The 26,881-nt window shown below is 43.8% G+C and overlaps 1 protein-coding gene and 1 long non-coding RNA gene across 2 annotated transcripts in view; one reads left to right on the top strand and one right to left on the bottom strand.

The window, feature by feature from the left end:
- Window positions 1-26,881, bottom strand: part of LOC120991591 (sodium/iodide cotransporter-like) — a 49,195-nt gene that overhangs the window by 5,864 nt on the left and 16,450 nt on the right. Inside the window, exons 2-4 of the mRNA XM_040420372.1 lie at window positions 21,491-21,684; window positions 2,005-2,108; window positions 1,250-1,350 (exon numbers count right to left, since the gene is read on the bottom strand). Of these exons, the coding sequence (XP_040276306.1) occupies window positions 1,250-1,350; window positions 2,005-2,108; window positions 21,491-21,684 (399 nt within the window). The remainder of the gene's footprint in view (window positions 1-1,249; window positions 1,351-2,004; window positions 2,109-21,490; window positions 21,685-26,881) is intronic.
- The window catches only part of LOC120991592, a 29,417-nt gene continuing 11,116 nt past the window's right edge, over window positions 8,581-26,881 (top strand). Inside the window, exons 1-2 of the long non-coding RNA XR_005776730.1 lie at window positions 8,581-8,610; window positions 23,585-23,589. This is a non-coding gene — a long non-coding RNA (uncharacterized LOC120991592). The remainder of the gene's footprint in view (window positions 8,611-23,584; window positions 23,590-26,881) is intronic.

Genomic DNA, 26,881 nt, shown 5'->3' with positions numbered 1-26,881 from the left:
TTGAGAACCTGTGGTCCATCATCAAATGTGAGATTTACAAGGAGGGAAAACAGTACACCTCTCTGAACAGTGTCTGGGAGGCTGTGGTTGCTGCTGCACGCAATGTTGATGGTGAACAGATCAAAACACTGACAGAATCCATGGATGGCAGGCTTTTGAGTGTCCTTGCAAAGAAAGGTGGCTATATTGGTCACTGATTTGTTTTTGTTTTGTTTTTGAATGTCAGAAATGTATATTTGTGAATGTTGAGATGTTATATTGGTTTCACTGGTAAAAGTAAATAATTGAAATGGGTATATATTTGTTTTTTGTTAAGTTGCCTAATAATTATGCACAGTAATAGTCACCTGCACACACAGATATCCCCCTAAAATAGCTAAAACTAAAAACAAACTAAAAACTACTTCCAAAAATATTCAGCTTTGATATTAATGAGTTTTTTGGGTTCATTGAGAACATGGTTGTTGTTCAATAATAAAATTAATCCTCAAAAATACAACTTGCCTAATAATTCTGCACTCCCTGTAATTGCATAGCGAATTAAACACAGCTGTCTCTATAGTCAACTTTCCTATTTGATTGCTAGAATTAGTGAAGTTGACGAATAGGTAGCTAAAATGAAGATGGAGAATACTTCGTTATCTTCGTTTTAAAGGAATATGACGAATACATTCGTCATATTCGCTAATTCTACCAAGCCAACCATAGTAAACAGGGTCTAAGTTGAAATCGCAATGCGATTAATTCAAGTTATATTAATCGCATTGCGATTTCAACGTAATTCTCAAATCAGTACATTCTAGAATGGAGACGTTCCCATGGTGATGGGGACGCTCCATGAGCACGGAAGTCGGCAGAAGCGGCAACGGGCACTGACTGGAGCAGCCAGGAAGCCAGGAATCCTAAGGACAGGTAAGAACTACTTTTGGGAAGTGGGAAAGAAAAAAATCTAACAATAAAAAAAAAAAAAAGAATATTCGAAATAGCGAATTTATAGCACTATATTTGAAATATTCGCGAATTAGCAAAGTGACGATATTCGCTAAAAAAATTCGCTATTCGAATATTCGCGCTCAACACTAATCCTGATATACTCCACTGACTTTAACCGGAACTCAAGGGTTTTTGATCACAAGAATTACACTGCAGACTGCGCTACTCTTGCCATCAGAAATAGCAGAAGACTTAATCCAAAGCTAGTCAGAATCCCATAGCACAAGTATCAGCAAAAACTATCATGTTCACATACCACCTCCCCCTCGGGTAGCATCTCTGTTGATTTTACAGTCTGTACCGTTCCTAGGTCCCACCAAAGCAGGCCATGAGCTAATGTTTCTCTCTTGGTAGGTCCTAAATAGCAGAGAACAAATTATCATTGTTGATGTATCCTGAATGTATAATCAAACATGTCTGAATTATGTGTTATGTTTAATATTGAGTGACTTCAATATGAATTTCGGGAAAAATACGATTAGGTGCTAAGCCGATTTTCCTTGTGTTTTGGGGTAACTAATCGATTTTTCCCCGAAATGGTGGTAGAAATAAAAAAATAATCATACTTACCTCATCCATTTGAGCGCAAAGAGGCCGCTGCGGCCATCTTGCTTGAAGATCCCGCACAAAATCTAATGCGCGGGGACATATGACGTCACCATGCCAGTCAACGTGATGACTTCATCACTCCCCTCGTGAGATTTCATGCTGGATCTTAAAGCTAGATGTCCACGGAGGCCTCTTACGCTCAAATGGATGAGGTAAGTATGATTTTTTTTGTTGTTGTTGATCAACCCCTGAAAGGCCCGATCTCAGATGCCGTGATCAACGATGAAAGCGGCATCTGAGGGGTTCAGTGACAGGGGGGCGGCACAATTGCCGTTTTCTGTCATTGCGTTCTCTATTTACAAAGAAATGCGTTTCGTGAATAAGTAATTTGTGACAAAGTAAAATTCAGCGAAGCAGCCGAATCAAATTTTTTAAAACTTTGTTCATCTCTAGTTATGTTACCTGTTGTATAGCTGACAATAACTCCACTTATAATTGTAGAAAAGGTGCCCAAGGCACCATAATACAGATAAGACAGAGCGTAGAATTCATCAGCAATGGTTGTCCTGTGCAGAAAAATAAATGAAACAATTTCACACTTCAGTTTTACATTTGTGATCAGTATGGCAAGGCACAAATAATAGCAAATTTTGTCAGTTTTGCTTTTAACATTTTATAATATTCTAAGTAGGTAAACTGTAACATTAAGGGGTTGTCCAGGTTCAGACATACTGTATATCCCCTTCTTCACCCAGGCAGCCCTTCTGAGTTGAGCATTGGAGCATTTCATACTCCGATGATTTCCCTTGCCCTGCGCTGAACCACGCAAGGGCTTTTTCATTAAATCTGGTGACGTACTGGGTCTCTGCTAGGCGAAGGCTTCCGCCTAGCAGTAGTGATGGACGAACATCTGCTGGGACGGTTCGCGAACGCGATCGTGCGAACGCGATCAAATGTTCGCGAACCGCAAGATCGTGGCGGGTCGCATTCATTTTAATGGCAGGCGAACCTGAAAAACCTTCAGCTCATATTTGCAGCCAAGAAATAATTACTAGAAGTGCACAAATAGTCCCACAACATGGACAGTGACATACCAGATGTATTATTCGAAGCAATCTCCATTCATTATTTTTTTCAATGTGAAATATCCGCAATATAATTTTCGCGTACGCGCATGCGCAAATGCACTATACAGTACCCAAATGCACTATAAAGAAAGTATATTGGTATATAACACCCCGCTTCAATCAGTTTTTTGGGGGAACGACTGGTATATCACACCAGTAGAAATTATTTGTTTTAATAACGCTTGTCCCTCTATATACCTGCAGTATCGCAGCAGAACCGCACACAACTGCCGCACAATACAAATGCACTATAACTATAACATAGAAAGTACACTGCTTAAAAAAATAAAGGGAACACAAAAATAACACATCCTAGATCTGAGTTAATTAAATATTCTTCTGAAATACTTTGTTCTTTACATAGTTGAATGTGCTGACGACAAAATCACACAAAAATATAAAAATGGAAATCAAATTTTTCAACCCATGGAGGTCTGGATTTGGAGTCACACTCAAAATTAAAGTGGAAAAACACACTACAGGCTGATCCAACTTTGATGTAATGTCCTTAAAACAAGTCAAAATGAGGCTCAGTAGTGTGTGTGGCCTCCACGTGCCTGTTGCCTGTATGACCTCCCTACAACGCCTGTGCATGCTCCTGATGAGGTGGCGGACGGTCTCCTGAGAAATCTCCTCCCAGACCTGGACTAAAACATCTGCCAACTCCTGGACAGTCTGTGGTGCAACGTGACGTTGGTGGATAGAGCGAGACATGATGTCCCAGATGTGCTCAATTGGATTCAGGTCTGGGGAAGGGGCGGGCCAGTCCATAGCATCAATGAGTTCGTCTTGCAGGAACTGCTGACACACTCCAGCCACATGAGGTCTAGCATTGTCTTGCATTAGGAGGAACCCAGGGCCAACCGCACCAGCATATGGTCTCACAAGGGGTCTGAGGATCTCATCTCCGTACCTAATGGCAGTCAGGCTACCTCTGGCGAGCACATGGAGGGCTGTGCGGCCCTCCAAAGAAATGCCACCCCACACCATTACTGACCCAATGCCAAACCGGTCATGCTGGAGGATGTTGCAGGCAGCAGAATGTTCTCCACGGCGTCTCCAGACTCTGTCACGTCTGTCACATGTGCTCAGTGTGAACCTGCTTTCATCTGTGAAGAGCACAGGGCGGCAGTGGCGAATTTGCCAATCATGGTGTTCTCTGGCAAATGCCAAACGTCCTGCACGGTGTTGGGCTGTAAGCACAACCCCCACCTGTAGACGTTGGGCCCTCATATCACCCTCATGGAGTCTGTTTCTGACCATTTGAGCAGACACATGCACATTTGTGGCCTGCTGGAGGTCATTTTGCAGGGCTCTGGCAGTGCTCCTCCTGTTCCTCCTTGCACAAAGGCGGAGGTAGCGGTCCTGCTGCTGGGTTGTTGCCCTCCTACGGCCTCCTCCACGTCTCCTGATGTACTGGCCTGTCTCCTGGTAGCGCCTCCATGCTCTGGACACTACGCTGACAGACACAGAAAACCTTCTTTCCACAGCTCGCATTGATGTGCCATCCTGGATAAGCTACACTACCTGAGCCACTTGTGTGGGTTGTAGACTCCGTCTCATGCTACCACTAGAGTGAAAGCACCGCCAGCATTCAAAAGTGACCAAAACATCAGCCAGGAAGCATAGAAACTGAGAAGTAATCTGTGGTCACCACCTGCAGAACCAATCCTTTATTGGGGGTGTCTTGCTAATTGCCTATAATTTCCACCTGTTGTCTATCCCATTTGCACAACAGCATGTGAAATTGATTGTCACTCAGTGTTGCTTCCTAAGTGGACAGTTTGATTTCACAGAAGTGTGATTGACTTGGAGTTACATTGTGTTGTTTACAGTCAGGTCCATAAATATAGGGACATCGACACAATTCTAACATTTTTGGCTCTATACACCACCACAATGGATTTGAAACGGACAAGATGTGCTTTAACTGCAGACTGTCAGCTTTAATTTGAGGGTATTTACATCCAAATCAGGCAAACGATGTAGGAATTACAACAGTTTGAATATGTGCCTCCCACTTATTAAGGAACCAAAAGTAATGGGACAGAATAATAATCATAAATCAAAATTTCACTTTTTAATACTTGGTTGCAAATCCTTTGCTGTCAATTACAGCCTGAAGTCTGGAACACATAGACATCACCAGACGCTGGGTTTCATCCCTGGTGATGCTCTGCCAGGCCTCTACTGCGAATGTCTTCAGTTCCTGCTTGTTCTTGGGGCATTTTTCCTTCAGTTTTGTCTTCAGCAAGTGAAATGCATGCTCAATCGGATTCAGGTTAGGTGATTGACTTGGCCATTGCATAACATTCCACTTCTTCCCCTTAAAAAACTCTTTGGTTGCTTTTGCAGTATGCTTTGGGTCATTGTCCATCTGCACTGTGAAGCGTCATCCAATTAGTTCTGAAGCATTTGGCTGAATATGAGCAGATAATATTGCCCGAAACACTTCAGAATTCATCCTGCTGCCTTTGTCAGCAGTCACATCATCAATAAATACAAGAGAACCAGTTCCATTGGCAGCCATACATGCCCACGCCATGACACTACCACCACCATGCTTCACTGATGAGGTGGTATGCTTAGGATCATGAGCAGTTCCTTTCCTTCTCCATACTCTTCTCTTCCCATCACTTTGGTACAAGTTGATCTTGGTCTCATCTGTCCATAGGATGTTGTTCCAGAACTGTGACGGCTTTTTTAGATGTTGTTTGGCAAACTCTAATCTGGCCTTCCTGTTTTTGAGGCTCACCAATGGTTTACATCTTGTGGTGAACCCTCTGTATTCACTCTGGTGAAGTCTTCTCTTGATTGCTGACTTTGACACACATACACCTACCTCCTGGAGAGTGTTCTTGATCGGGCTAACTGTTGTGGAGGGTGTTTTCTTCAACAAGGAAAGAATTCTTCGGTCATCCACCCCAGTTGTTTTCTGTGATCTTCCGGGTCTTTTGGTGTTGCTAAGCTCACCGGTGCGTTCTTTCTTTTTAAGAATGTTCCAAACAGTTGTTTTGGCCACACCTAATGTTTTTGCTATCTCTCTGATGGGTTTGTTTTGTTTTTTCAGCCTAATGATGGCTAGCTTCACTGATAATGACAGCTTTTTGGATCTCATCTTGACAGTTGACAGCAACAGATTCCAAATGCAAATAGCACACTTGAAATGAACTCTGGACCTTTCATCTGCTCCTTGTAATTGGGATAATGAGGGAATAACACAGACCTGGCCATGGAACAGCTGAGAAGCCAATTGTCCCATTACTTTTAGTTCCTTAACAAGTGGGAGGCACATATGCAAACTGTTTTTATTCCTACACGGTTCACCTGATTTGGATGTAAATACCTCAATCTAAAGATGACAGTCTGCAGTTAAAGCACATCTTGTTTGTTTCTTTTTAAATCCATTGTGGTGGTGTATAGAGCCAAAAATGTTAGAATTGTGTCGATGTCCCAATATTTATGGATCTGACTGTAAGTGTTCCCTTTATTTTTTTGAGCAGTGTATATTATAACATTGTACAAGGAAGGCAATCCATTAGAATATACATAAAGATAAAACGTAACCTTTAATAATGTTACTATGAGGGTCCACTCACACGTCTGTAAGTGTTTTGCGATCCGCAAAACACGGACACCGGCAATGTGCATTCCGCAACTTGCGGACCGCACATCGCCGGCATTATAATAGAAAATGCCTAATCTTGTCTGCAATTGCGGACAAGAATAGGACATGTTCTATTTTTTTGCGGAAACGGAAGCACGGATGCGGAAGTGCGGATCCGCAAATGTGGATGCGGACAGTACATTCCGGCCCCATTGAAAATGAATGGGTCTGCACCTGTTCCGCAAAATTGCAGAACGGATGTGGACCCATTTTGTGAACGTGTGAATAGAAAAGATATACCTCAAAATGAAAATAAATTTAATTATTAAAGTTAAGCAAAAAGCATAGATGTGGTAGGCAATAACAATTGCTCGGCGGCACTAAATCAGGTGCTCGGCGGCACCAAATCAGAAACCATATGTCCTACCACAATCCGGGGGGTTCCAGTGCACATACATGAATCCCGGAGGGAAAGCAAAAAACATCTATCCCTGGGCTAGATGATGATGTGGTATTGAAGGACAGGGTGGGCAAAGAACTGTCCCTGATCTTGCCCTACAGGGGGGTGCTATTCTGGCCAGGATAGCCTAACCACAGATCACCCGCCCTGACCCCGTCCGGAACCTTACCCTATATAAAAAATGGCCCTAGTAAGCCCCTAGCCCCTGACTTCCAGGTGATCACTAAATAGATATATGTGTTTTTGACTCAATATAAAAGTATATTATAAGTATATCGCACCCCTCTGTGTATCACACCTATCGATAGCACACCTATACCAGTCCTTAAACATACTTTTGTGGTCCTATTAGCTAGCATTTGGTGTCCCTAACAGCCTGTCCCTGCTCCACACAGCAACCTCTCCCTACACTGGCAAAAGAATGAATGTAAAATGGCGGCCAGATCAGGTTTATTTATAAGGTAGGGGTTATGTCCATGTGCTGAAACGTCTCAATTGGCTGTCCTGTACCACCTGATGGATGTGTCATGGGTCAAAGCTCTTCACAATGTAAAAGAATATGGCGGGCACGAATATCTCCATATGTTCACATGTTCGGCGAATCGCGAACACACAAAGTTCGCCGCGAAACGATCGCCGGGCGAACCTCAAGGCCATCTCTACCTAGCAGTGTTCCCGGTGATGTCATCGGCACTAATGGGCAGACTTAGCACTGCCCTAGCCTGTAAAACGGGTTAAGGCCACCTATTAGTGCTGTGACATCACCTGGAACACTGCTAGGTGGAAGCCTCCACCTAGCAGTGTAAAATGTAAACAAAAAAGCCCTTGACCTGCGTGATACAGCAAGGGCCTTTTTGTTTACATTTTTACACTGCTAGCCTTTGAAGAAGGGGATATGTCCGGTTTCAGCTCTGAACCTGGACAACCCTTTTAATAAAATCTATAACAGCTGTATGATGGCTTGTCTTTTGCGGGACAAGTTGTACATTCTAATGGCGCCAGTTACTATTGCATACGATGTAGTGGTAAGCTGTAAAAATATTCCAAATGGGGTAGAACTGGAAAAAAATGCAATTCCGCCATAGTGTTAGTGGTTTTGTTTTTAGGGCATTCCCTATGTAGAAAAACTAACATGTTAACTTCATTCTGCAGGTCAGTATGATTACAGCAATACCACTTTTTTTTTATATAATTTTTCTTGTGTTCCATAGCAGATGGGTACCCTCTGTTTTACACAGTAGATATTTGCTGGCAGTGTCTGTAATAAAAAAAAAACTCCAATCACAGACATTTTAGTAATGAGCTGCAGTAGTCATATTCGAATTCGCGATATTTTGCGAATATTTTGTAGAATATTGGCAAATTCGAATATTCGTTATATTCTACGATTTCTTTTACTCGAAAAATCGACAAGGTAATAATAGCGTAATATGCGAATTTTCGTAATGCGAATTTTTATTGTGAATTTTTCAATTGCCGAGCAAAAACATGATTCCTCCCTGCTTCTTGCTTGTGGACCAATGAGTCATAGCACTATATCGAATATATTTGTTTTTTCGAATATTCGTAATATTTTAAAACAAGAATATATAGCAATACAGCCAATATTCGAAAAAAACGAATGTAGAGCAATTTAGCTAATATAGTGCCATAATCTTTTTTTTTAATAGTTGTAATTTTTTTGCAATCTGAACTTCAGATGAGAAAAAAATTACAACTATTAGACAAAGAAGATTATAGCACTATATTAGCTAAATTGCTTTACATTCGTTTTTTTCCAATATTCGCTATATTGCTATATATTCTTGTTTTAGAATATTCCGAATATTCGAAAAATCGAAAAACGAATATATTCGATATAGTGCTATATATTAGTTTTTTAGAATATTCAGCCTTTTTACCATTTAAAGTCATGATTCCTCCCTGCTTCTTGCTTGTGGGCCAATGAGTCATTGGCCCACAAGCAAGAAGCAGGGAGGAATCATGTTTTTACTCGGCAATTGAAAAATTTGCGATAAAAATTCTCGAATATTCGAAATTACGAATATATATCACTATATTCTAAATATTCGCGAAGTTTCGAAATACCTATATTCACGATAAAAATTCGAAATTCGAATATATTCGTGATCAACACTAAGACATTTAGCCACAGGTGCAATGATCAATTGTGATCATGGCACCTTAGTGGTCAATTGGAGATATGAGACTCCCTCCAGTGAACAAATGCCCCTTCACCTGAGACATAATCGCTTGGTTGCTATGGCAGTAAGGTGCTCTTTGAAGGTTCCCAGGCCTGCCATAGTAAAGTTCCTATTAATGCCTGCCTTATGCAGGGCTTAAGGGAGCCTGTGAGCACCAAAGTGGCCGCTAAACTGCCCACAGTACCCTACAGCTGATGTCATCTGGTTTCTAATGTGTTTGTCTAAGTCATTGGATGTGCATTATTGTTGTAGGTCGTATGCATAGTAACATAGTTCATAAGGTCGAAAAAATACATTTGTCCATCCATTTCGGCCTGTCATCCTGCAAGTTGATCCAGAGGAAGGCAAAAAAAAAAACTGAGGTAGAAGCCAACTTTCACCACTTTAGGGGAATACATTTTTTTTTGCCAACTCCAATCAGGCAATCAGAATAACTCCCTGGATCAACGACCCCTCTCTAGTAGCTATAGCCTGTAATATTATTACGCTCCAGAAATACATCCAGGCCCCTTTTGAATTCCTTTATTGTACTCACCATCACCACCTCCTCAGGCAGAGAGTTTCATAGTCTCACTTCTCTTACCGTAAAGATTCCTCTTCTATGTTTGTGTACAAACCTTCTTTCCTCCAGACGCAGAGGATGTCCCCTCGTTACAGTCCTGGGGATGAATAGATGATGGAATAGATCTCTGTACTGACCCCTGATATATTTATACATAGTTATTAGATCTCCCCTCAGTCGTCTTTTTTCTAAAGTGAATAACCCTAATTTTGATAATCTATCAGGGTACTGTAGTTGCCCCATTCCAGTTATTACTTTAGTTGCCCTCCTCTGGACCCTCTCCAGCTCTGCTATATCTGCCTTGTTTATAGGAGCCCCAGAACTGTACACAGTACTCCATGTATGGTCTTACTAGCAATTTGTAAAGTGGTAGGACTATGTTCTTATCACGTGCATCTATGCCCCTTTTGATGCAACCCATTATCTTATTGGCCTTGGCAGCAGCTGCCTGACACTGGTTTTTACTGCTTAGTTTGCTGTTTATTAAAATTTCTAGATCCTTTTCCATGTCAGTGTTAGGCCTCATGCACACGACCATTGTGTGCATCTGTGGCCGTTGTTCCGTTTTCCGTGATTTTCTGCGGACCCATTGACTTTCAATGGGTCAGTTGAAAACTCGGAAAATGCACCGTTGTTCATCCGCGGCCGTGATCCGTGTTTCCTGTCCGTCAAAAAAATATGACCTGTCCTATTTTTTTGACGGACAACGGTTCACGGACCCATTCAAGTCAATGGGTCCGTGAAAAAACACGGATGCACACAAGATTGGCATCCGCGTCCGTGATCCGTGGCCGTTGGCAACTTTCACACAGACGGATCACAGATCCATCTGCATTAAAGCTTTTTCAGATATGAGTTTTCACTTTGTGAAAACTCATATCCGACAGTATATTCTAACACAGAGGCGTTCCCATAGTGATGGGCACGCTTCAAGTTAGAATATACTGAGAACTGTGTACATGACTGCCCCCTGCTGCCTGGCAGCACCCGATCTCTTACAGGGGGCTGTGATCCGCACAATTAACCCCTCAGGTGCCGCACCTAAAGGGTTAATTGTGTGTATCATAGCCCCCTGTAAGAGATCAGGTGCTGCTAGGCAGGAGGGGGCAGACCCCCTCCCTCCCCAATATAGAATGTGTCGGCAGATAAGAACCATTTGGCCCATCTAGTCTGCCCAATATATTTGAATCCTATGAATAGTCCCTGGCCCTATCTTATATGAAGGATAGCCTTATGCCTATCCCATGCATGCTTAAACCCCTTCACTGTATTTGCAGCTACCACTTCTGCAGGAAGGCTATTCCATGCATCCACTACTCTCTCAGTAAAGTAATCGTTAATTTCTAACGATAATTTGTTTTCCCTTAGTCCTAACAGCAGCACAGATGGGGTTAACTGCCCCTGTGGACTGGTAGGACCGGCGGAATTTTAATGAGCCCAAGAACCAATAAACGATCTTCAGCTCCCTGAAAGGGAGGAGATCACCCCCCAGCCCACCGTGTTTTTAACAAGCATAATGTATTTAGGGTGGGATATTTGTGTGCTGCTGTTAGGACTAAGGGAAAACAAATTATCGTTAGAAATTAACGATTCCCTTACGTCCTCAACAGCAGCACAGATGGGGAGATAGCAAGAAGAATCCCCTAGGGAGGGTCCTCATGCCTGGCAGAACTAAGAACAGTCTGCCCAAAAGCCGAAAACTCTGCCATCCTAGCATCTATCCTATAATGAGAGATGAAGGTTGACTCAGAGCTCCAGGAGGCCACCTTATAGATCAACTCTAAGGGGAGGAGTCTTTTCTCCGCAACCGAGGTGGAGACCGCCCTAGTAGAATGGGCCCTCACAAACTCAGGAGGATCTAAGGATTGGGAGACGAAAGCTTCCATAATGGCCTCCTTGATCCAGCGACTAATGGTGGCTTTAGACGCTTTACGGCCTTTAGACTTACCGGCAAACAGGATAAGAAGATTCTCATCTATCCTGAACTCACTAGATCTATCCACATAGATCTGGAGGCATCTTGAAATATCCAGCGGGTCTCTAGCTGGAGTATCAGAGGAGGAGGCTGTAAACAAAACTGGTAAAGATATTACCTGATTGATGTTCTGTAAAGTAGGCACCTTAGGCCTGAAGTAAGGTAAAAACTTCAGGCGTACTCTATCCTGTAGAAAAATAATGTACGGGTGAATTGCGGAGAAAGCCTGCAATTCAGAAACTCTTTTGGCTGAAGCTATAGCCAGAAGAAAGACCATCTTCAAAGTCAAAAATTTAAAATTTACCTCCTCCAAGGGCTCGAAGGGGGGAGATGCTAGCCCCCTGAGCACTACTGAAAGATCCCACTGGGGGATAGGTTTCAGTATAGTAGGCTTTAGTCTTTCAGCTCCCTTCAGGAAGCGTTTGATGAGTGGGTCCCGAGAATGTGGCCTGTTGAGACAGGCCGAGATGGCATAAACCTGTACCTTCAAGGTAGCTGGAGATAGGCCTCTATCTAATCCATCCTGAAGAAATTGAAGTATCGCAGGAAGGGGCGGATCTGCAGACGCCACCTGTCTGGAATCACACCATGCCTCGAAGATTCTCATGATCCTGGAGTAGGCCTTCTTTGTAGACTCTGCTCGGGAATGCGACAAAGTTCTCAGGACCGACTCGGAAAGCCCTTCTATGTTGGGAAGGGACTGATCAACCTCCAGGCTGTCAGGTTGAACCTGTGCAGATCTGGGCAGAGGTGAGTGTCCCACGACACCAGGGTCTGCTCCGGGGGGAGTCTCCAGTATTGTCCCCGACTCATCTGAATGAGCTGGGTAAACCAGGATCTTCTGGGCCAAAACGGTATGATGGCTATTACCGAGGCCTGATCCTGACGGATTTTCATCAATACCCTCGGTATCATGGAAAAGGGAGGGAAGATGTAAGCCAGCCTGAACCTCCACGGTATTGACAGAGCATCTATCGCCAGGGGGTTGTCTTCCCTGTAGAGGGAACAGAACCTCATCACCTTGGCGTTGAACCTGGTTGCCATGAGATCCACTTCTGGCATACCCCATCTGTGAACTAGCTGCCTGAAGATCTCCGGATGCAGAGACCACTCCATGGTCGGTAATCCTCGACTTAAGCGGTCCGCTATCATATTGAGGGAGCCTCGAATATGAACGGCAGATAGATGGGAAAGGTTCAGCTCTGCCCACCGAAGAATTACCCCGATCTCTGACAGAAGGGGCAATGATCTTGTGCCTCCCTGTTTGTTTATATAGAGAACTGCAGTCATATTGTCTGACTGGACTTTCACTGCTTTGCCCCGGATCTGAGGCGCAAAGTGAAGGAGGGCTAGCCGGATAGCTCGCATCTCGCGAAGATTGGAGGAAAGATGCCGCTCCAGAGGAGACCAAGATCCCTGAATTGGGGATCCGTCCAGGTGAGCGCCCCAGCCTACAAGGGACGCGTCTGTAGTCAATATGACCCAAGCTGGTTGGGTCATAGACTTCCCTGCTCGTAGCTGAAACCACCATCTGAGGGAATTTCGGGTTTGACCGGACAGGGAGCACAGGGAATCTAGCCCCGCAGGGCTGCCGTTCCATAGGTGTAAGACCTCCGACTGAAGAGGACGGAGGTGCCATAGCGCCCAAGGGACCGCATCCGCAGCCGCTGACATGAGCCCCAGCATCTTCATGAGAGTCCGGATAGAGACTCGACGAGGGACATAAAGGACCTTTGCCAGGTCCTGAATCCGCGCTCTCCTTTCTGGAGTCAACCGGAGGGACATCTCCACAGAGTCGACCACGAATTCTAAGTAATGGATTGAAGTCGATGGGCTCACATTCGACTTCTGCCAGTTGATAATCCAGCCTAGGCGGAAGAGAAAAGAGATTGCGACCTGAAGATGGTGGGTAAGGATCGGAACTGAAGAGGCTATGAAAAGCCAATCGTCCAGATAAGGAATAATAGTCAGTCCTTGGAGTCTCAAAGCTGCCACCACCGAAACCACCACCTTGGTGAAGATGAGGGGGGCAGAAGAGATTCCGAAGGGAAGCACGGCGAACTGAAAGTGCCTGCAAACCCCTGAAATCTGGACCGCGATCCTGAGGAGTTTCCGGGAAGCGGAATGGATCGGAATGTGAAGGTACGCATCCTTGAGGTCCAGAGTAGCCATGACGTCCCCAGGATTGAGGATATGGCTGACTGACCTTATGGTTTCCATGCGAAACCTTGTTTTCCTTATAAATCGATTGAGGAATCTCAAATCGATGATCATCCGGAGATCTCCTGTCTTCTTGAGAACCAGGAACACTGGTGAATAAATCCCTAGGCCCCTCTCCACTGCCGGTACCTCCTCTAGGGCTCCCTTGGAAATATAGTCATGAATGTAAGATTCTAGGACCACCTGTTTGGCAGACCCGAAGTTTCGTGTGGCGATGAATCTCTCTGGGGGGAGAGAGATAAGATCTACCCGGTACCCGGCGGAAACTATGTCCTGGACCCAGGGGTCTGCAATCAACCGGCTCCAAGAGTCTTTGAAATGGGTAAGACGGCCCCCCACGGGAATCTGGGGGAGGGGTACGGGAAAATCTAGAGGAGACACTGCAGGGGCAGCAGGGCTTATCCAAGAGCCTCGAGGAGGCTCATAGTCAGGAGGGTTTTGCCTCCCTGGTGGGTTTGCGGGGGCGTCTCGGATATTTACGAGATGGCCCCCCCCAATCTCTGCGCCTAGACTGCTGCCCAGGACGACCTCTGCCCTTCTTTTCCTGTCTGGGGCGTCCCCGAAAGGGCTGCTGGGGGAGGCTCTCGCATCACAGAGAGGAGGGTCTCATCCGCTCTAAAGACACGCTGTGTCCGACCGGCGGGATCGGAGGACTCCCCCATGTCAACATCCTGGTCCCCCGACCTGATGGACTTGAGTAACTTCTGCGTCTTTTCTGGAGGGAAAAAGCAAGAAGTAGATTCTTCTTCCTCAGAAGAAGAAGACCCCACTGAACAGGGGGTAGGTCTTTCGACCGGTGCGACCACCTCCATGGGAGTCTGAGAGGGACCTGGTAGCTTCTCATTAAGCAGCTGAACTACTCCCTTAATGGAATCATCCACGTATGTCTTGCTCCATTGGAACATCTCCTGCATCGTGGGTTCCGTGGATGCCGTGCGACAACTCTCACATCTGGAGTAAGGACAGCTGTCATCTAGGGGTGTGTTACATTCGTAACATGCCAAATGCTTCCTCTTGGCCCCAGCCTTCCGCTGATCCTGCTCCTTAGGGGAAGCCATAGTCTGTAATGGAAGAAACAAAACAGGTCATAACACCTACAATATCAGGAGGTGGAGAAAACCAGACCTTAAGGGGGCCCACCAGCACTAGAAAAAATAGAGCTGAAAGAAGAGGAAGTACAAAACCCAAGCAAAGCAATACTGCAGGAATATCACAAAGCACAGGAGAGCTCTGGAGCTAACTTGTGAAAGCAACGCAACCAGAGGACTGACTGATGGGCTCTGGGCGCTTAAAAGGAGGAAGCCCCGCCCAATGGGCGGGTTCCTGAAACGAGATCAGCACCACTCCCTTTTTTTTTTCTTGTAGAAAAACCAGAGCCTATACTGGCTCTACCTATACGAAAATTGTCTCCCCAGACTAATCCTAAGTCCAGGATGTCCTTCTAGGGAGCCAGTTTAAAAGAAAGGTGAGTTTTATACATCACCGCAACGCTTCGGAAAACCGGAAGTGATGTAGCGCACCTAGGGCGCGTCACTTCCGGAAAATGGCGGCGCCCATAGCGCCGCACACATGCGGTAACGGAGGGACGGAGCACCGTCCATAGATGATGAGAGAAGAGGGGAGGGGACGCCCCCCCTCCCCGACGGTACCCCAGACCGAAATCGCCATGATCAGGCCTAAAATAAAGGCACTGAGATCCATAGAAAGCGAGCTAAGCTTAAGGAGGGGAAAAGAACCCCTAAGCAATCTTCAGCTCCCAGAGAGGGAGCGACACGCCAGTCCACCTGTCCAGAGGACAGAAAAAAACACGGTGGGCTGGGGGGTGATCTCCTCCCTTTCAGGGAGCTGAAGATCGTTTATTGGTTCTTGGGCTCATTAAAATTCCGCCGGTCCTACCAGTCCACAGGGGCAGTTAACCCCATCTGTGCTGCTGTTGAGGACGTAATGGAATACTTCCTTATATTACTTTTAAACCTTTGCCCCTCTAATTTAAAACTGTGTCCTCTTGTGGTAGTTTTTCTTCTTTTAAATATGCTCTCCTCCTTTACCGAGTTGATTCCCTTTATGTATTTAAAAGTTTCTATCATATCCCCTCTGTCTCTTCTTTCTTCCAAGCTATACATATTAAGGTCCTTTAACCTTTCCTGGTAAGTTTTATCCTGCAATCCTTGTACTAGTTTAGTAGCTCTTCTCTGAACTCTCTCTAGAGAATCTATATCCTTCTGGAGATATGGCCTCCAGTACTGCGCACAATACTCCAAGTGAGGTCTCACCAGTGTTCTGTACAGCGGCATAAGCACTTCACTCTTTCTACTGCTTATACCTCTCCCTATACATCCAAGCATTCTGCTGGGATTTCGTGCTGCTCTATTACATTGTCTTCCCACCTTTAAGTCTTCTGAAATAATTACTCCTAAATCCCTTTCCTCAGATACTGAGGTCAGGACTGTGTCAAATATTCTATATTCTGCCCTTGGGTTTTTACTCCCCAGGTGCATTATCTTGCACTTATCCACATTAAATTTCAGTTGCCAGAGTTCTGACCATTCTTCTAGTTTTCCTAAATCCTTTTCCATTTGGCGTTTCCCTCCAGGAACATCAACCCTGTTACATATCTTTGTGTCATCAGCAAAAAGACAAACCTTACCATCGAGGCCTTTTGCAATGTCACTTATGAAGATATTAAACAAAATTGGTCCCAGTACAGATCCCTGTGGAACCCCACTGGTAACATGACCTTGTTTTGAATGTTCTCCATTGACTACAACCCTCTGTTGTCTGTCACTCAGCCACTGCCTAATCCACTCAACAATATGGGAGTCCATGCTCAATGACTGCAGTTTATTGATAAGTCTTCTATGTGGGACAGTGTCAAAAGCCTTACTAAGATCTAGATATGCGATGTCTACTGCACCTCCACCGTCTATTATTTTAGTCACCCAGTCAAAAAAATCTATAAGATTTGTTTGACATGATCTCCTTGAAGTAAACCCATGTTGTTTTTCATCTTGCAATCCATGGGATTTTAGATGTTCCACAATCCTATCCTTTAATAGGGTTTCCATATTATATTCATTGGTGGCCAGTGCGGCCTCCCCTCTCCCCCCCCCAGTTAAAATCACGTTCCGAATCCCCCATCATTGGTGGCCAGTGCGGCCTCACATCTCCCCCCCCTCTAGTTAAAATCACGTTCCGAATCCCCCATCAGTGGTGGCCAGTGCGACCTCACATCTCCCCCCCCCTAGCTTAAATCACGTTCCGAATCCCCCATCATTGGTGGCCAGTGCGGCCTCACATCTCCCCCCCCTAGTTAAAATCACGTTCCCCCATCATTGGTGGCAGTGGAGAGTTCCGATCGGAGTCCCAGTTTAATCGCTGGGGCTCCGATCGGTAACCATGGCAACCAGGATGCTACTGCAGTCCTGGTTGCCATGGTTACTTAGCAATTTTTAGAAGCATTATACTTACCTGCGAGCTGCGATGTCTGTGACCGGCCGGGCACTCCTCCTACTGGTAAGTGAAAGGTCTGTGCGGCGCATTGCCTATAGCACAGACCTGTCACTTACCAGTAGGAGGAGCGCCCGGCCGGTCACAGACATCGCAGCTCAGTATAATGCTTCTAAAAATTGCTAAGTAACCATGGCAACCAGGACTGCAGTAGCGTCCTGGTTGCCATGGTTACCGATCGGAGCCCCAGCGATTAAACTGGGACTCCGATCGGAACTCTCCACTGCCACCAATGATGGGGGAACGTGATTTTAACTAGGGGGGGGGGAGATGTGAGGCCGCACTGGCCACCAATGATGGGGTATTCGGAACGTGATTTTAACTAGAGGGGGGGAGATGTGAGGCCGCACTGGCCACCAATGATGGTGGATTCGGAACGTGATTTTAACTAGAGGGGGGGATGTGAGGCCGCACTGGCCACCAATGATGGGGGATTCGGAACGTGATTTTAACTAGGGGGGGGAGAGGTGAGGCAGCACTGGCCACCAATGATGGGGGATTCGGAACGTGATTTTAACAAGGGGGGGAGGGAGATGTGAGGCCGCACTGGCCACCAATGATGGGGGATTCTAAACGTGATTTTAACTGGGGGGGGGGGGAGAGGGGAGGCTGCACTGGCCACCAATGAATATAATATTGGGGAGGGAGGGGGTCTGCCCCCTCCTGCCTGGCAACACCTGATCTCTTACAGGGGGCTATGATACTCACAATTAACCCTTTAGGTGCGGCACCTGAGGGGTTAATTGTGCGGATCACAGCCCCCTGTAAAAGATCTGGTGCTGCAAGGCAGCAGAGGGCAGTCATGTACACAGTTCGTAGGATATTCTAACTTGAAGCATCCCCATCACTATGGGAACGCCTCTGTGTTAGAATATACTGTCAGATATGAGTTTCACGATCTAACTCAAATCCGATGGTATATTCTAACATAGAGGCGTTCCCATGGTGATGGGGACGCTTCAAGTTAAAATATACCATCGGATTGGAGAAAACTCAGATCCTATGGTATATTAACTCCTGACTTTACATTGAAAGTCAATGGGGGACGGATCCGTTTGCAATTGCACCATATTGTGTCAACGTCAAACAGATCCGTCCACATTGACTTGCATTGTAAGTCAGGACGGATCCGTTTGGCTCCGCACGGCCAGGCGGACACCAAAACAACTTTTTTTTTCATGTCCGTGGATCCTCCAAAAATCAAGGAAGACCCACGGACGAAAAAACGGTCATGGATCACGGACCAACGGAACCCCGTTTTGCGGACCGTGAAAAAATACTGTCGTGTGCATGAGGTCTTACCGAGTGTTTTACCATTTAGTATGTACAGGTGACTTGCATTATTTCTTCCCATGTGCATAACCTTACATTTGTCAGTGTTAAACCTCATCTGCCACTTATCTGCCCAAGCCTCCAATCTATCCAGATCCCTCTGTAGTAGTATACTGTCCTCTTCAGTGTTAATTACTTTACACAGTTTAGTGTTATCTGCGAAAATTGATACTTTACCGTGCAAGCCTTCTACAAGATCATTAATAAATATATTGAAGAGAATAGGGCCCAATACTGACCCCTGAGGTACCCCACTAGTCACAGTGACCCAATCTGAGTGTGTACCGTTAATAACCACCCTCTGTTTTCTATAATTGAGCCAGTTACTTACCCACATACAGACGTTTTCTCCCAGTCCGAGCATTCTCATTTTATATACTAACCTTTTATGTGGTACAGTGTCAAATGCTTTGGAGAAGTCCAGATATATGACATCCATTGATTCGCCGCTGTCAAGTCTAGAACTTACCTCCTCATAGAAACTGATTAAATTATTTTGGCATGACCGATCCCTCATGAAGCCATGCTGATATGGCATTATTTGCTTATTTCCGTTGAGATGCTCTAAGATAGCATCTCTTAGAAAACCTTCAAACAGTTTACCCACAGCAGATGTTAAACTTACCGGCCTATAGTTTCCAGGCTCTGTTTTTGGACCCTTTTTAAATATTGGCAAAAGTTAAATGAGGCAAATGAGGATTTTAAAGTTAAGGGGGCAACGACTTTCACATTTGAAGTCAAGCTTGCTGCGCCCCCTTCTCACCCCTTTGCGTTTAATTGAGCTTTTTCATTTCCTTCACACGCGATTCCTTCTTGAGATCTCGCACATGTGCCATGTGCGCACTATAATAATGTTCTCTAGCACTCTCACATGAAGGAAATAAAAAAGCCCAATCAATTGCGAATGGGTGGGAAAGAGAGCGGCAAGCTTGACTTCAAGCGTGTTTGCACACAGTCTGTAGCGGAATAAAAGTTGTTTTACAGCGATCATGCCCATCATACTACTTAGACAAACACATCATTAGAAACCCAATGACATCAGCTCTAAGTTAATGAGGGCAGTTTAGGTTCCATGTTGGTGCTCACAGGTTCCATTTAATAGGAACACTGCAATTTTACCTATACTTCAATACTATTTGATTGCAAGCTTTGGCATTGGCAATCTAACATTTACATGTTCAAGTCTCTTAAGGGGTGTAAAAATAAAGTAAAAAAAGTTTTAAAAAGTTATTAAAAACAAAAAAAAGCTAAATCACTCCCTTTCCTCATTTTACAAATAATAAATAAATAAAAACATAATTGATATTGTCACATGCGAAAATGCCTGAACTATTAAGATATAAAAGATTAATCCTGTGCAGTGAACAACGTAAAGGAAAATAAATTGCATTTTGTTTTGTTTCTTCGCCTCCTCCCCAGAAATTTGAATAGAACTACCGCTTACCCTGTAAAAAGAGCCCTCATACTACCCCATAGAGAGAAAAATAAACAAGTTATGGGTTTCTGAATTTGGTGATGCAAATTATTTTTTCAAAGTTTTTATTTTTTAAGAATATTGAAGGGGTTTTCCAGGTTATCAATATCATATCAGTGGGGGTGTCTGATGTCAGATCTACTTTATCGGTCATCCACCATTGATGGAAACTAATCAGTGGATTCATTGGATGCAGCTACTGGATGAAGCTGGAAGCAGAAGGCTCCATCCACTGTTGTTTTCAGCATCTGCAACTCAACTCACATTCACTTGATTGGGAGCTGAGCTGCAGTAACCAAGCACGGCCTCTACACAGTGGATGGAGTGTTCTGCTTTCAGCTTCATCTGCTATATAGTTTCCAGTGCCAGGAGCTGCACAGGCAAGCTGGTTTGTGGGCTTTGAACCCCATTAATCTGATATTGATGACCTATCCTGCGAATAGGTCATCAATATCTAAGCCCCAGAAAAATTGTTTAGAACATAAAAAAGGCTGTATAACTTTGGTAATGCTGTAATGATATTGAACTGTAGAATAAAGGTAAGGAGTCATGTTTACTGCCCATTTTTAATTGCCATTTCAATTTATAACAACCAGTTGTTTTGCAATTTAGTACAGGGGTGACAGATTCTCTTGCTGCCTACACTTAATAAAAGGTTACCTTTAAAGGGATTCTGTAAGCATGATTTTTCATATTAAGCTGCCAACAGGTTCACTGAGGTCTCCTTATATGTTATATTTATGCTTATTACCTGTAAAAAGTGGCCAAAGGACTGTCCTGATGGTTAGTGGAGCCCAACGCCCATTCTGACTGGGCCCTGAACCTCCCCCCATCCTCAAGTCCCCTCCCAGTCCCCTCCCAGGAGAGCTGCGCATACAGCTGGCACATGTGCAGTAGGTTATATGAAGCTGAAGCCGGCAGAGGGATTACAGACCGCACGGGCAATCATGTGACATCTTGTTGCACCTGCGTGTGATTATAGTGCAGGGTCTGCTTGACGTCAGAGGAGCTGGGAGGGGACTTGAGGATGAAGGAAGGTGTCAATAAAAACTACAGATTGTCCCGCAAAAAATGAGCCCTGACACAGCTCTGTACACATAAAAATATGGCAATACAAAATTTCTTTTTTTTCCCCCGTATTAAAACACAAGATAAACTATTAAATGTGGTATTGTTGTAATCATACTGACCTGGAAAATGAAGGTAACAGGTCAGTTTTACAGCATTTCTAAATTTTTTATAATTCCACCCCATTTGAAATTTTTCCAGCCATCCACTACAGTGTATGCAACACTAAATGGTGCTATTGGAAGTTACAACTTGTCCAACAAAAATAATGGCTCTGGGAAGACTGGGAAAACGAAAAAAAAAAAAAAAAGAATGGCAAATAGCCTGGTCCTGACGGGGTTAATTTAGCCCCACTGTTCAAATGTCTTTCATCACACAACCTCTTTAACTTTACTCTTAGTAAATCTCTCACCTTGGTATAGGAGCTGTAATGTTTCTTGGTGGGGGTAATCCATATATGATACCTTGACTTGAATTATAGATAGGACATTGTTCTGCATACGTAGGCAGCACTCCCATTATTTCTGGAGATGGTGGATAAAGAGTACCTCCAACTGCTACCCAGAGGGATAGACTAATTCCCACAATGAGGCCTGAGAACACACCCTGAACACAGGAAATAAGGAAGGACAACAATCAAGAATAATGACGAAAAATAATGACTTATAAGTGATTAATTTTTTAAAAAAATATTATTAACATTTTAAATAAATAACAATCTCAATCACCCAACAAATCTTGGATAGGCTTGATAGGAATAGGAATGCACTGATTCTCCATAGACTGCAAGGGTCTACGGAGGCTCGTCCCCGTCCCGACCTGCCATTGGCTGCTCCTCCCCGACACCGGATGTTTTCATCCGTGTACGAGGAGAAGCAGAAGCGGCGGTGCGGGAACCAGGAACGGCGCACGGAGCAGGGTAAGTATATGAAGTGTGGGGGGCCCGGCATATTGGGGGGCTTTTTAGAAGATTGGATAACACCTTTAACTGGTAATTTATGCTGCATACGGAACGCCGGAAAAACATATATATTTTATTAAAAGGTACCATTAGAAAGTACAACTTATCCTGCAAAAAACAAACCCTGACATGGTTATGTGAATGGAAAAATAAAACATTATGGCTTATCGAAGGTATAAATAACAAAAAAAAAAAAAAAAAAGAAAATGGCTGCATTAGGAAGGAGTTAACAGTGAATATCTTGGTGAGAGATTCCCTATATTAAAATGTCTCAGTGTTATACGTTAGTAAAATAATCATATATATTGATAATACAGAATCCAGACAAAGAAGAATCCAAGGCTGTTTTCTACTGTTGTTCATGTCTACGTAGGCTGTGAGATTCACTCTACATTCTCCTTCTGATTTGGATATACCTGGCTCCCTTAGGCTGGGGGCTGTTCGGCATCTTTGGGGATGCTGCACATTACGTGATCAAAGGTTGCAGCATTGCAATACATAGTAACTTAGTAACACAGTTTATAACATAGTATATAAGACCGAAAAAAGACATCTGTCGATCAAGTTCGGCCTGTTATTCTGCAAGTTGATCGAGAGGAAGGCAAAAAAAAAAAACCTGTGAGGTAGAAGCCCATTTTCCTCACCTAAGGGTAAAATAATTCCTTCCCGACTCCAATCAGGCAATCAGAATAACTCCCTGGATCAACGACCCCTCTCTAGTAGCTATAGCCTGTAATATTATTACACTCCAGAAATACATCCAGGCCCCTCTTGAATTCCTTTATTGTATTCGCCATCACCACCTCCTCAGGCAGAGAGTTCCATAGTCTCACTGCTCTTACCGTAAAGAATCCTCTTCTATGTTTGTGTACAAACCTTCTTTCCTCCAGACGCAGAGGATGTCCCCTCGTCACAGTCACAGTCCTGGGGATAAATAGATGATGGGATAGATCTCTATACTGACCCCTGATATATTTATACATAGTAATTAGATCTCCCCTCAGTCGTCTTTTTTTTAATGTGAATAATCCTAATGTTGATAATCTTTCAGGGTACTGTAGTTGCCCCATTCCAGTTATCACTTTAGTTGCCCTCCCTCCAATGCTACTTTACTCTAATGCAAAGCAATAGGTCATGGGCGCTCAATTTGTGGGTCACATATTCACTTATGATTCTGTGATGCACAGTACACAATCTTGATCTTGAGATCTTTGACCATGCAACCTGTGTCTTGGCCAAAGTCTCTGTGTAGCTCCAGCCTTCTGAATAGTGTTATAACAGTGCTAAGCACTAAGCAGTGCCTGCCATGTGACAACCCTGGATTTCTGTAGTTCTGTGTAAATCCAGCATTGTAGTGAGATTAGTGATAGAGGTACATTATGTATTCATATGCACCTCCGGCTTTTCCAGTCTTATCTGCCGGGAAGGGAAAGTTTGTGGCCAGGAACATGGCACTGGTTCCTTGTTTGTGTCCTTAAGTAAGGAGGTTCTCATGAAAACTTTTTTCCCTTTATACATATGTTGGTTATATTACTTTTGAAGTAGGTAGTGTTATCACACCTCATAATGACAATTGACAATTGCTCCTTGAGTCAACCACCTCATCACTAGCAAGGACTAGCAGTGACCCACCCTTTTGAGTGATTGGCTGAGCAGGCATTTCCTGTTTGTCACATCAGGAGGTAAAGACCAGCAGGGACTTAGTAAGCATTGGAATGGGTGAGGAGGAGGTCCGGTATCCTTTTTAAAGAAGGTGGTTGAAAGAAAGCTCTGTCTAAATAATGGAGGATGTGATGATAATGACTTTGGGAGCAAGAATAGTAATTAATTGTTATGAGGTGTGATGAAACAATATACCTTAACAGGTTGCGTAAAGGAGACTGGGGGCACTCGACTATCTGGCGTCAAATGGACAAAGATCACGTAGATTAAAAATATTGATTTATTCACAATACATAAAACAAATTGATGTATCACTATACCAGATTGAATGCATTAATTGCTATATGACATAATGATACATAAGACACTATATAAGAATATATAAGATTTAAACAAAAATTAAAAACAGCACCAAAAAAGTATTTAAATAACCGGTGAAAAACACATTGAGAAAAACACATTAAAAAAAATCCCAACGGGATGATCACATGGGGGTTATGGATATAGTCTCAGATTTTTGTATCAAATGTCAGGGCAATAGAGATCCAAATTGAGTCAATATAAGCGTGGTTGGACCCGTTGTTTAGTCCATTAAATATCTCTAGTGTTCCGAAGTGGAGGAAAAACTGGACATGTACGGATGTAGCAGGGTTAACACACATGCTTTATGAGACATGTTATCTAAACTAAATGCAACTAAATGCGTTAAGCAATTGCTTTTCAATAGCTTTTGTTTCAAGATAACGCGATGAGTTAAGAAATTTGAGTTAAGAGTGTGTGTGTTACCCCTGTTGCACAGCACACAGTTAGAAAGGAATGTTAGCATGTTGCTATATATAGCTGAATGATATTCGCGTTGAGTAGGCAGTAATTGCTGCAATATTCTACAGTCGTGGCCAAAAGTTTTGAGAATTACATAAATATTGGAAATTGGAAAAGTTGCTGCTTAAGTTTTTATAATAGCAATTTGCATATACTCCAGAATGTTATGAAGAGTGATCAGATGAATTGCATAGTCCTTCTTTGCCATGAAAATTAACTTAATCCCAAAAAAACCTTTCCACTGCATTTCATTGCTGTCATTAAAGGACCTGCTGAGATCATTTCAGTAATCGTCTTGTTAACTCAGGCGAGAATGTTGACGAGCACAAGGCTGGAGATCATTATGTCAGGCTGATTGGGTTAAAATGGCAGACTTGACATGTTAAAAGGAGGGTGATGTTTGAAATCATTGTTCTTCCATTGTTAACCATGGGGACCTGCAAAGAAACGCGTGCAGCCATCATTGCATTGCATAAAAATGGCTTCACAGGCAAGGATATTGTGGCTACTAAGATTGCACCTCAATCAACAATTTATAGCATCATCAAGAACTTCAAGGAAAGAGGTTCAATTCTTGTTAAGAAGACTTCAGGGTGTCCAAGAAAGTCCAGCAAGCGCCAGGATCGTCTCCTAAAGAGGATTCAGCTGCGGGATCGGAGTGCCACCAGTGCAGAGCTTGCTCAGGAATGGCAGCAGGCAGGTGTGAGCGCATCTGCACGCACAGTTTAGGCAAAGACTTTTGGAAGATGGCCTGGTGTCAAGAAGGGCAGCAAAGAAGCCACTTCTCTCCAAAAAAAACATCAGGGACAGATTGATCTTCTGCAGAAAGTTTGGTGAATAGACTGCTGAGGACTGGGGCAAAGTCATATTCTCCGATGAAGCCTCTTTCCGATTGTTTGGGGCATCTGGAAAAAGGCTTGTCCGGAGAAGAAAAGGTGAGCGCTACCATCAGTCCTGTGTCATGCCAACAGTAAAGCATCCTGAGACCATTCATGTGTGGGGTTGCTTCTCATCCAAGGGAGTGGGCTCACTCACAATTTTGCCCAAAAACACAGCCATGAATAAAGAATGGTACCAAAACACCCTCCAACAGCAACTTCTTCCAACAATCCAACAACAGTTTGGTGAAGAACAATGCATTTTCCAGCACGATGGAGCACCGTGTCATAAGGCAAAAGTGATAACTAAGTGGCTTGGGGACCAAAACGTTGACATTTTGGGTCCATGGCCTGGAAACTCCCCAGATCTTAATCCCATTGAGAACTTGTGGTCAATCCTCAAGAGGCGGGTGGACAAACAAAAACCCACTAATTCTGACAAACTCCAAGAAGTGATTATGAAAGAAAGGGTTGCTTGAGAGCATGCCCAGTCGAATTGCAGAGGTCCTGAAAAAGAAGGGCCAACACTGCAAATACTGACTCTTTGCATAAATGTCATGTAATTGTCGATAAAAGCGTTTGAAACGTATGAAGTGCGTGTAATTATATTTCACTACATCACAGAAACAACTGAAACAAAGATCTAAAAGCAGTTTAGCAGCAAACTTTGTGAAAACTAATATTTGTGTCATTCTCAAAACTTTTGGCCACGACTGTACATTAGGTTGGTATAATCCACAGTTAGTATAGGATGTTAATATGGGAAATTCATTGCTACATATCGCTTGATAGCTTTCACATTAAGTTGGCAGTCAATACTGCGGTACTTTACCAGTCTTGAAGTTGTTGTATGGCGTAGTGCAGTTAGTCAGCTGTGTTCAGCAGGACCTTCTGTCCGCCCGATGTTGGCGTGTCACATGTTACACCACGTGTTTGCGTATTGGCCCATGTGATCGGACTGGATCACATGATATGTACTGCCGTAGTTTGATGTCCGGACAACAACTTGAGAGGCTTGCGTCTGTGGTTATAAGGAGTCACAACCATTGTAGAGAGCCTTGCTGGTAATTGTAGTTTGCCGACCAGTGCTGCTGTGACGGGGCCCCGATGGCATGGAAGGCAGCACGATGCCTTCCTTAGGCATCGTTGCTGCCTTCCAGGAGAGCCTGTGAGATCCAGCCCCCTGTATTGTCATGCATTGTAAAGGGGATCAGACCCCCAAAAGTTGAAGTCCCAGAGTGGGACAAAAAATAAAGTGACAAAAAAGTTAAAAAAAAGAAAGTTTTCCGATTTTTTATTTTTAAAGTTTCAAGTAAAAAAAATAATATATATATATATATATATATACATACATACAGTATATCCTTTAAAAAATAGGAAAAAAAAAGTAGACATATTGGGTATCGCCGCGTCTATCACATGACCTAACCCCTCAGGTGAGCACAGTAAAAAATAAAAAAATAAAAACTGTGCTAAATAA

Source organism: Bufo bufo, chromosome 2 (genome assembly GCF_905171765.1).
Source record: "Bufo bufo chromosome 2, aBufBuf1.1, whole genome shotgun sequence".
Lineage (NCBI taxonomy): Eukaryota > Metazoa > Chordata > Amphibia > Anura > Bufonidae > Bufo > Bufo bufo.
Note: the sequence above shows the minus strand (reverse complement) of the source record. Positions and strands in the feature narration are given on the sequence as shown.